Below are 11,514 nucleotides of genomic sequence, written 5' to 3' on the forward strand. Positions count from 1 at the left end.
ATTCTATCCTGGAATCGGGGGGTTTTAGGCCGAGTGCTAGATGTCATGACCATGCCGCCACTAGTCCCCGCCTCCCCATGCCTGTCACTGAGTGCACACTGTGTGCTGGACGCTTGTAACTGCCTTACGTGATGAGCTTATGTAATCGCCCATGACGATCTTATGAGGTAATGTTATTATCCCTACTTTACTCAGATGAACACAATGAGTCTTAGTGAGGTTAAGTCACGTGCTCTAGAACTTGAAGCTGGGGCTCAAACCAGGGCTCTGAGTCTAAGGCCCAGGCTCTCCACCCCGACCCCACAAAGAAGTCTGAGGCCAGAGGCACGATGGGCCATCTGAATCTGGGTAGCTGATCTGCTTCATAGCTGGCAGGAGCCCTGCAGTTTACTTTATTTCTTACTTTTCTGGGCCTCTTAAGCTGCATCTCTTCACTTACCTTTGTCCTCTAACTTGTAGTTCAGTTATTTTTTTTTTTAATTGTAGTGAAAAACACATAACATAAAATTTACCATCTTAACCATTTTTAAGTAAACAGCTTAGTAGGGTTAAGTATATTCACTCTGTTGTGCTACGGGTCTCCAGAAGGTTTTCATCTTGCAAATCTGAAACTACCCCCTACCTATGAAACAATGACTCCGCATTTCTCCCTCCCCCCCCCCCCAGACCCTGCTACTTCCTGTCTCTATGAATTTGACTCCTCCAGGCACTTCATTTAAGTGGACTTTTAACAGTATTTGCCTTTTTGTGGCTGGCTTATTTCACTTAGCATGCTGTCCTCAAGGGTCATCCACATTGTAGCTTGAATCAGGATTTCTTTCCTTTTTCAGGCTGAACCATATTCCACCATATGGATAGGCCACATTTTGTTTATCCATTCCTATGTCGATGGACATTTGGGTTGCTTTCACCTGTTAGCTGTGGTGAAGAATGCTGCTATGAACACGGTGTACAACGTAACCCAATTTTGTAGGTAGTAGCTGGAGATGGTCTCTTCTAGACTTACGGTTTACATTATTCATTCAGTCATTTATTTTATCTGTAAACAGACATTCAGGATCTTTATGGCAAAACATGTATTGGATGCAGCGGTGCTACATGAAGAGGGCTGGTGATGAGTCTCCCCAGGGACTAGAAGAGTTTGGGGAGGGAACTTCTTTAAACATGGAGCCCTTGAGCAGGTTCTAAAAAAGGGTGGGATCTGAGGGGGCTGGGAAGGGGGGACAACTCTCTAGGAGCAGGTGGGACACAGCCTGAGCAGGGGCTTAAACCGAAGGCCCAACCCAGAACGCTGCTTGCCATGCCAGTTAAGCCAGTTAAGCTAATGTTTCATGAACATTCTGGCTCCTGTGTCACCCCCTCTCCACAGCCAACCAAGTTCATGGTGGGCACTGAGCAAGGCATTGTCATCTCCTGCAACCGCAAGGCCAAGACGTCGGCCGAGAAGATCGTGGGCACCTTCTCCGGCCACCACGGCCCCATCTACGCCCTCCAGAGAAACCCGTTCTACCCGAAGAATTTCCTGACCGTTGGCGACTGGACTGCCCGCATCTGGTCAGAGGACAGCCGGGAGTCGTCCATCATGTGGACCAAGTAAGGGGGGAGGGTGCGGGTGGGAGAGGGATGCAGGAGGGTGGAGGAGACAGAGGGGACCAAGCCCAGCCCAGGAGTGACCTGAGCCTTTGTGTGTCCACCCATAAAACAGAGAAAACCACCCTTCCGCAAACACCTGAGCTTATACTAGCAAGTGGCCTGATTCAGCCACTTCACAAAGGAATGCGTTTCAAACCTCTTGGATCAGTAGGAAAACAGCCATGTGTTAATATTCATGACCCTCAAGACAACCGAAGAGTGGGTAGCGTTATTATTCTGTCACCTCATTGTATGAGGGAACCGAGCTACAGGGAAGCAAAGCCGTTTGCACCTGCTCTCCCAGCTGGTGATTACATTTGGTTTATCCATTCAGAGGTCAATGGACACTTGGGTTGGTTTCACCTCTTAGCTCTGGTGAAGAAGGCGGCTATGGACACAGGTGTACAATGTAGCCTAGTTTTTCAGGGAGTAGCTGGAGGTGGCGGGGGCTCTTCTAGATGCATGTTGTACATTATTCAATCAATCATGTACTTTATTTGTAAACAGGCATCCAGGATTTTTATGGCAAAATGCCTAGTGGATATATTTTTTTGAGGAACCTCCATGCTGTTTTCCATAGTCACTGCACCAATTTACATCCCCACCAAGAGTGCATAAGGGTTCCCTTTTCTCCACAGGCTCACCAACACTTGTTATCTTTTGCTTTTCTAATAATAGCCATTATAACCGGCGAGGTACTATTTCACTGTGGTTTTGAGTTGCATTTCCCAGATGATTAGTTGCGAATCTTTTCATGTACCTGTTGGCCATCTGTATGTCTTTTTTGGAGGAATGTCTATTCAAGTCATTTGCCCATTTTTAAATTGAGTTCTTTGGTTTGGGATTTTTTTTTTTTTTTTTTTTGCCACTGAGTTGTATGAGTTTCTTATATATTTTGGATATATTAACCCCTTATCAGATATATTGTTTGCCAATATTATCTCCCATTCCATAGGTTGTCTTTTCATTTTGTTGATTGTTTCCTTTGCTGTGCAGAAGCTTTTTATTGGTCATAGTCCCACTTGTTTATTTTTGCCTCTGTTGCCTGTGTTCTTGGTGTCATATCCAAAAACTCATTGCCAAGACCAGTGTCAAGGAGCTTTTTTGTATGTTCTCTTCTAGGAGTTTTACGGTTTCAGGTCGTACATTTAAGTCTTTAATCCATTTTGAGTTGATTCTTGTATATGGTGTAAGATAAGTTTCATTCTTCACTGCAGAAATCTTTGAAAATCTAGATTGAACCATGTAGGAAGTATAACCCTCTCCTAACCTCAATATTATGAACTTTTCTGGGGACATCCTTCCTGTAACTCCTTTCAATGAGTCCCACGACTGGGGCACTGGGCCCTGCTCCAGAGCACATGCCTGTTCCCGGGAGTTGGCTGTGGAGAAAAGCCAGTGGCCGGCCCATGGGAAATACCAACCCACAGCCCTTTAAAGCCCAGCCCGTGAGCTGTGGGTGGGTGAGATTGGCATGGCTAGAAGTCAGACATGAGGAAGAACTTCCTGTTCAGCCACGAGAGCCCGGAGCCCAGGAGGGGCTGGGTGAGCAGAGCTGAGGCTCAGTAGCCTCGCTGTACCTGTCAACCATAGCGGTCCCTGACTGGTGGCGTCCTGCTCCCCACAGGTACCACATGGCCTACCTCACTGATGGTGCCTGGAGCCCAGTGAGACCGGCAGTTTTCTTCACCACCAAGATGGACGGGACCCTGGATATCTGGGACTTTGTGTTCAAGCAGTGCGACCCCGCCCTCAGCCTGAAGGTCATGTATACCCCCTGCCATGCTTCTAGGTCCTCAGGCCTGCTGGCACAGCAGACTCACCTGAGGGAAATTTTAAAAGGGAAAAAAAGCAGATGCCTAGCTTCTCCTCCCCCCAGGCCTAGTCCCTCAGAAGCCCTGGGCGTGGGGCCCTGGCAGCGGACTCTTCCAGCCTGGGCTAATGTTACCATATTAACACAGTCAGAGCTGAGACCTGCTGGCTGGGGCCATGGATGGGCTTAGGGTTTGGGAGCCTGCAGGATGAATGTGAGGCTTGACTGGAGGGGTAGCGTGGGGTGGGGGTGAGGTGAGAGATGAAGCCGGGGACGAAGGGTCTTGACAGCCAATCTCAGAGTGTGAACATCATCCTGAGGGTCCGGGGGACTTACCATGAGTGTCTGAATGGGGCCCCTTGGCTAAGCCTCCCCAGGGACCAGATATTCAGACAAACGAAGGGTTACTTTGCTCCTCCCTCCTCTCCCACCTGGGTCTGTCTGGAACCTCCAACAGGTGTGTGATGAGGCACTCTTCTGCCTCCGGGTGCAAGACAATGGGTGTTTCATCGCCTGTGGCTCCCAGCTGGGGACAACCACACTGCTGGAGGTATCGAATGGGCTGTATACCCTCCAGAGAAATGAGAAGAACATGGCCTCTTCCGTAAGTGCCCCATGCCAGGGACAAGGTACGCTCCAGCTCCTGTGTTGACCTGGCCCCTGGCAGAGCAGGCTCGTCAGAGAAACACATGGCCCCTCCCTCTTACCTCCTGGAAAATGGGTTGATATTTAGGGGGAGGCAGCGTTGTGTCCTTAAGTGAGCACTGTAAATGGGTGTTGGGGTGTCCGAATCCTCCCTGGCTTAACGACGAAGCAGCTAAGTGGCCTTGGGCAAGTCATTTTACCTCTCCAGGCTTCAGTTTTTCAGCCGTCCATCAGAGTGATTTGACTAGGTCAGTTTGTCCAGTGTCAAACAATTTATTTTTTGGCAGCGGAATCTGTCAGATGGAGGCCAAGGAGACTGCCCGTAGAGGAGACAGATAGAGGGGGATTGCCCTGGGGGAGGGGAGCTGGGGAGCCAGGGGGCTGCAATTCCTCACTACACATCAGCCCGGTGGATCGCCCTGGAGGCACCTGCCCAGAACAGTGGGGCACACTGTGGAAATGAAAACCCCTGGTGCTGAGGCCGGGGAGACCCTCCTGGCTCTGTGTGACACTGTGGTCCCACCTTGAGCCGGTCCCTCCTGGGCCCAGGGCCGCCATGTTGCATTCTTCAGGCTGTTGTCTATGTTCTTGGAACTCCTTGGAACCGAGTAACCTGTCACCCTGTTCCCACCTCCTGACTGCAATGTGTAGCCTCCCTTTCTTGCCATTCGCCTTGAGTACAGGCCTCTTTGGGGGCTGCTGTGAGTAGCGTGGGGCGGGGGTGAGGTGAGAGATGCAGAGGGAGAAGCCAGTTTGGGCCCTGCGCTGGGAGCCCTGGCCCCTTCCCACAGGCCTCTCTGTCCCTGTGTGCCCCAGATATTTGAGCGTGAGACCCGTCGGGAGAAGATTCTGGAGGCGAGGCACCGAGAGATGCGGCTGAAGGAGAAAAGCAAAACGGAGGGCAAGGATGAGGAGCCGAGGGAGGAGGTGCCCTCCATAAACCTGGAAGAGCTGGTCACCAAGGCCGAGGAAGAGTTTTTCAACGTCATCTTCACGGAGCTGAAGAAGAAGGAGGCGGCAGCCATGAAGCCCAAACCTGTAGGGGCCTCGAGCGGGGCCGGTGGGTGGGGTGGGAGCCCCAGCACCTGGGTTCTGCCTGTTTGCTGACCTCCTCGAGGAAGTGGCCTTGCCAGGTGGACATAAATTTGTCCATCTGGCAAATGGAAGCAATTACTCCCATCCTCCCAAGGGATCCTGAGTCTCCAAACGGACTTCAAACTCCTTGGGGGCAGGAGCCGTGCTCCGGGCTTCCCAGAGTCCTCCTCTCCCTCCCACGCATGTGACCAACTGAGTGAGATGGGGGCTAAGGGAGGTGTCAGATGAGAGTGAGCCTTGAGGCCTGGGGAGGAGGTGGCTGTGACGTCGTGATGTGGAGGGTCTTCTGCTCACCCCGCCTGGGGTTAGGGGGTGGGCTCTGCGCTGAGCTCATGTGTCCATGGAACCGTCGAGCTGTAACAAACGGGCCAGTCACTTTACTTCTTGGTTCCTCAATTTTCATCCAGAAAATGAGGAGATCAGCTAGAAAGATGGTGTCTGGTCACCTTCCAGGCCCTTTTCTGCATCAAGGGACTGAGAAAGAAGAAGACATTGTCAGTCTGGGTCATTGCCTTTAGGGACCCACAGATAAGATGCCCAGGTGGGAAAGAAGGAAAAGAGCAGCTCGGAAAGGAAAAGAACAAGCGAGCACGTACCCATGTCTGCTCTTGCGAGCAAGCCCAGCTGTATTATTTGGGGGCGTGGTCCAGTGCAAAATGAACATGGGGGGTCCCTTGTTCAAAAAGTCTTGAGACTTGCAAGACAATGACAGCAGAACATGAAAGCCAGTGTAAGACCCTTGGAAGCACCCCGTGGGTCCGTGCAGGGCGCCTGCTCAGGAAGCTGGCCTTGCTTGAAAGAGCTGTGTGGCAAATTCTTGGGCACTAATGGAGAGGCCAGGGTGAAGCAGGATGGGTGAGCACACAGAGAGGATAACTGGTTCCACCTCTGACATCTTCCCTCTTCTGTTTCCCTCTCACCGAGCCTAGGGACAGGCGATGATTTCACAGGCACAGTTTGCATTTGGAAGTCCTCAGATATGAGTGGCTTTATTCTCACACTATCTGTGTGGAATAGGTGGGGCAGAGCACTCCCTCCATTTACGGCAGAGGCGAGACTGGACCCACAGCCCTGGGCTGCCCCACCCACCACCCCGGGGCCCTCCAGCCTTCCAGAAGGCACTGCCAGCATTGGCCACCTTCCACAGAAAGGCAGCTCCCAGACACCGTTCTTGGTGCTGAGGTTCCGACAGGTGCCCTTCACAGCAGCTCGAGCACACTAGATGAAGAAACTGGGCCTCAGAAGGGTTCCGGTTCACAGGACTCGGCCCCCTCCCTCTTCTGTCCCCACACACTTCCTGCCTCTCTCTTAGTCTCTGCATTTGGCCAGCAATTCTGGGGTCAGAGCTTAGGAAGCACTGTTATGTTCTTATACCCATTATTTCTAATCCCAGTCACACCCCCCTGAGCAGTCGTGCCCACTTTACAGGCGAGGGGACCAAGAAGACTCAGAGGAGCTAGCCGAGGTCACCAGGCAGCAAGTGGCAGAAACAGGACTTGTGCCTGAGTCTGTGGGACGCCTCTGCATGCCCGCTGTCCACACCTACCAGGCCCTCGGCCATCTGGCTGCTTTTGGCCTCCGAGGGTTAACTTCCCAGGGTGCAGGGGAGACCTGCCCCCCACCAACAACTCAATGCTGTCTTTCCTTAGCAGAAACAACGGAAGATGCAGGGAGATGAGGAGGTGGAGGGAGAGGACGAGGAAGAAGAAAGGGCCTCTGAAGAGACTCCAACCTAGAAGGTCAGCCTTGCCTACCGCCCCCTCAAACATGTGCCTCCATCTCCCACCTCTTGGCACTGCCCTGGTTTTACAAGTGGGAGGCTGAACTCCTCCCTTAAAGTGTTACTGGGATGAGGGCAGGGGGAGCAAAGGGGCCCTGACCCAGCCCCCACGACCCACAGATCGCTGGCCCACACTAACTCACTGAGCCCTGTCCTCAGCAACCCCTTGGAGGGAGGGCAGGGGCAGGGCATCCCTGAGATGGGTGCCCCTGTCTCAGCCACCCCGGCCAGCTCCACCTCAGGTCCCACACAGCCTTTCAGCCTGGCCCTGCACGTTCCTTTGATTCAGCTTCTCAAGGGCTTTCCCTCCATCATTTTCCTTCACAAGCTTGCAAAGCCTCACTGGGCTTGTCGCAGCCAAGGCAGGGCCTTGGACAGAGCTGGGGGTGAGGTCTCTCCTCCCTTCCTGACCCTCCCTGTCCACAGACAACCCAAGGAACAGAAAGATGTCTTTCCAAGCAACTCCCCCAGCCATGTTTACCTCCAAGAACGTGAGAGTAGCTCAATGAATCGAGCTTGGTTATTCTTGTGCTCTGCAAGCTTTCTATTATCTTAATTCTTGTAAAATTAAATTAATAATAACAAGGCTAACCATTAGTCTTATTATGTATCCTGCACTGACAGCCTTTCATGTTATCTCGTGTAATTCCTTTTAAAAGTCCCTGAATGTTTGTACTCCGGTTACCCTCACTCCGCAGAGGAAGAAACAGGTTCCAGGAGAGGTATGGGGACCTTCCCAGGCCACGGGGTGGGTGAGGGCAGAGCAGGGCAGGAGGCCAGGCAGCTCACTCACAACCCTGAACATCAGTCACCTGTAGCCAGGCGCTGGGTAGGTCCCACGGGGGCCCCCATGGACTGGCCTGAAATCAGGGCACAACAGCATTTGGTGACCATTGCCAGAAATGTCATAGGCAAGACGGCACCTCAGAGCCAGCTTTGCTCCAGGAGACGTCCCAACCACCATTCATTCTGTGGGTGTCCGGTGGTCCTGACAGGGACCCAAAATACCCTTTTTAAATGCCTGTGTTAAGAATCTTATTGGGGAGGGACCCGGGGCCAGCTGTCCCTTGTGCCACCCCCCAAAAATTGAGTGTCCATTGTGGCTAGACCTTGATAAAATAATCACCACGGTCACATTGATTGGGCACTTGATCTTCAAAATATCCCCCAGAAGGAGTGCTTTCATCATCTTCCATCCCTGAGTCACGGATGTGCCAAGTGAGACACAGAGAGGGAGCGAGCTGCCTGAGTCTCATGGGAGCGAGTGGGAGAGCTGACGGGCAGCCCACAGGCCCAGCCTGGTGCAAACACCTGTCCACACTCCAGTCTCAGGTCTCCCAGGAAGAGGCTTCCGTGTGCAGGGTGTCCACATGTCATGTGTCCCTCTTTGTTCAGTTTCCTGTGATGGGCGCCTCCCTGTGCAGGGACGCAGGGAGCCCTGGACTGACCATAGAGCAGTGGTTTCCACCAGGGTGATTTTGTCCCCGATGGGACACTTGGCAATGTCTGGGCACATGTTGGATTTGCATAAGTTGTTGGAGGATGCTCCTGGCGTCTGGTGGGAAGAGGCCAGGGAAGCTGCCCAATATCCTGCAGTGCAGGGACCGCCCGCACCACAAATGGTCTGGCCTGAATGTCAGTGGAGTCAAGGCGGAGAAACCCTGGCTTAGAAAAACCTGTCCCAGTGAAATGTCCCAGGAGAAAGTTACAGCTCCCTGTTGCATTAGCCTGGGCACACTGATGGACCTCTCGGTGAGCTGCTGGGGTGATAAGTTCCAGTGTTCTCCAAAGGAGAATATTCTTTTGCTGCAGTAGACTTTTGGCTTTTGGCTTGTGCTGGTAAATGTGGGCCACCGGCTGGGGTCTGCAAACCTTTCACAATGGGTACAGAGGCCACCACTGTGCCAGGATGGCACTTGAGGAATGGGTGTGGGAGAGAAGAGGAGGGCCCCACAGACATCGCTGGGCAAGGGGCAGTGTGAACTCTGTGAATTCAACACCCATCACTGCCTGTCCTTAGGGCCATGACCTTCACCTCCTCGTTTCACCAGCCTCACACGGAACCTGTTGCTTAGTTTCTCCCAAGGGGCACAAAACCAAACCACAAGGCCTCATCGGAGAACCGGAGGCTGCTGGAAGAAACCGCCACCGTGGGTGTGGAATGTGGCATGTGGAAAGTGGATGACAGGGCCTGGGAGCAGGGACACATCCCAGCAGGGTCGGAAAGTGGCAGAAGCAGGGGCCGGACCCAAGTGTCCGCAGCACAGTTAGGTCCCCCCTCTCCATGCACACCTGGGGAGAGCGTGCCCCTTCTCTTGGACCTGTTCTACTCAGCCGACTCCATTCTAAGCATGCCACTTGACTGATGATGCTTCAGTTTGCAGCCATTACAGCCCAGTGGGCTACGAGGAAATCAATCACTGTCCCACACTCCCTCTGGGTGGCAGCTGGGTACAGTGGGCCCCAGGGCAGGACTCTGTTAGAAACAAAAAAAAGTGCCCCACCCCCCGCCAGGGTCCAGAGGCCCCTTGGGTGACACTGAGCCAGAGGGAGGCAAAGGTGGCTGCTGGTAACCCACAGGGTCAGATCGTACCCCGCCTCGACTCTCCCCTGGCTCCCAACACCAGAGCCCCGGGGGCTAGCTCCTCTGAGTGCCAAAGGGCCTGTGGGATGGAAATGGGAATGGTGGACAGTGGAGGTGTGTTATGGAGCTTACGGGCAGGCAGAGGGGTCTGGCCTTTGAAATCTGCATCCAGCTCAGGCACTTGCCGTCTAGGAAACATGCTTTTGCTCAGCACTGTATCTGGCACTGGGAACAGAGCGACCGTTAAGCCAGACAGACTCTGCCGTCCCAGAGCTTGTACACTAATGGGAGACAGAGAGAGAGAGAGCTGACGGTTGTGCAAAGCGATGTCCTAAGGGGAAGGACGGGTGCTAAGAGAAGGATTCCAGAAGGGACTGACCTAGACTCTAGGGGGGGACACAGCTGTCAGGGAGGCCTCCCTGAGAAAGTGACGATGAAGCTGAGAACTCAGTGTGACGGAAGTGTGGTCAGCAAGGACGGGAAGGGCGGGGACGAGCCTAGAGAACACGCAGGGGCCAGAAGGGCGGGGCCTCCAAGGTCCAGTTAAGGATTTCACCCTTTCTCCTAAGGTCACTGAGAAGCAGGGGAGAGGTGCGGTCGGTCAGATTTACACTTTTACAAAATGACTGGGCAGTTCATGGGTGATGGCCTGGAGGGAGGCAGCCTGGAGGCAGGTTGTAAGGACATCGGGGTGTCAGGTGACAGAAGATGGCAGCTTGGATGGGGGTGATGGCCGCAGAGTCTCTTACCTGTCTGCATCTGTTACTTACCTTGCGGTGGGGGTGAGGGGGTGGGAGAGAGCTATTTGGGAGTGTAAATGAAATACGTGTCAACATAACACTGCAACTAGGTTCAAAGTGAACGCTCAGTCAGTTTCTATTACCTCCCTCACATCCAAGACAGCCTTCCCCAGGGACATCAAGTTCAAGGTCAGCAGGAGGAGCTACGAGGATGGTGTGTGAACTGGTTACTTGGCATCCCTGCAGCATGTGAACGCCAGACCTGGAGGGATACTGGCTTCTTCAGAGAAAAATGCTCAGTGCATGTTTGTTTCCTACTCAGTCTTTCATGTCACCTCCCAAGCTCTAAGTAGTCATCTCCAGCTTACAAGCCAGGGGCTCCTTGGTCCCTTGGGCCCCAGAGGGTCACAGGACTTTAGGAAGTACTCAGAGTTCATGGAAACTAATGGATTCCGACTGCAGGTGGGTTTGGAGGGAACGGGATAGCATCACACGTCTCTAACGGAAAATAGCGTTGCTACGTGGGAATCAAGGTCACTGATGCCATCGACACTCGGGGGGCAGCAGTGACCTTTTCATTAGGTGAGGGAGCTTTTGCCCCTTGGACACTTCAGGGAAACGGATGAAGAGCTCAGTGAGCTCAGAAAGAGGCGAGGGGACATGAAAGATGAGCTCTGAAGAAGGACTTAGCCAGTCTAATAAGTGGAAGATGGAACTCCAGGGATAAGAGGCAGGGACAAGGAGAGAGCAGCACATCGAGACTGCTGCACGTGGATGAGCACGGCCAGAGCAGAGGTGGGAGCACGGGAACAGGCCAAAGGGAAGGCAGGGAAGGCAGGGGCTCCAGGCTATAGGCAGACTCCACCTGGGAGGCAGTGGGGAGCCCTGGCAGCCTCTCAGTGAGGTGACGGCACCCATCTGCCTTTCAGAACGACAATGGGTGGAAGTGGATTGGAAGGTAGAACATGCAGGCTGCTGTGGTCATCCAGATGGGACACTGTGAGGTCCCAGCCTTTGGGCAGTGGCAGCGGAGATGTGGAGGAGGGACCGAAGCGATGGGGTTGAGTGAGTGATCCGATTGCAGGGCAGTGCCTGCATGTGGAGGGCAGGTACCGAGCACTGACCCAGTGCCCAGGAGCTCACTCTGAGGGGCCTCGAAGAGCAAAAGTAAGAGTTTGGTGGAAAAGGAGGGAGGGGTCCCGACCTCATGATGGGCTGGGACCAC

At 53.4% G+C, this 11,514-nt stretch overlaps 1 protein-coding gene across 9 annotated transcripts in view; it reads left to right on the top strand.

The window, feature by feature from the left end:
• The window catches only part of DNAI2 (dynein axonemal intermediate chain 2), a 40,167-nt gene that overhangs the window by 16,046 nt on the left and 12,607 nt on the right, over nucleotides 1–11,514 (top strand). For 3 of the 9 annotated variants that reach the window (XM_019740432.2, XM_074319938.1, XM_074319940.1), the window contains 5 exons: nucleotides 1,370–1,593; nucleotides 3,260–3,395; nucleotides 3,903–4,049; nucleotides 4,907–5,128; nucleotides 6,835–7,556. In XM_019740432.2, coding sequence (XP_019595991.2) covers nucleotides 1,370–1,593; nucleotides 3,260–3,395; nucleotides 3,903–4,049; nucleotides 4,907–5,128; nucleotides 6,835–6,921 — 816 coding nt within the window. In that variant the 3' untranslated portion in view covers nucleotides 6,922–7,556. Of the gene's footprint in view, nucleotides 1–1,369; nucleotides 1,594–3,259; nucleotides 3,396–3,902; nucleotides 4,050–4,906; nucleotides 5,129–6,834; nucleotides 7,557–11,514 lie in introns of those variants that run through there. The other 6 variants (XM_019740433.2, XM_019740434.2, XM_074319939.1 and 3 more) reach the window with 6 other exon arrangements.

The sequence above is a fragment of the Rhinolophus sinicus genome, linkage group LG15 (genome assembly GCF_036562045.2).
Source record: "Rhinolophus sinicus isolate RSC01 linkage group LG15, ASM3656204v1, whole genome shotgun sequence".
Classification (NCBI taxonomy): domain Eukaryota; kingdom Metazoa; phylum Chordata; class Mammalia; order Chiroptera; family Rhinolophidae; genus Rhinolophus; species Rhinolophus sinicus.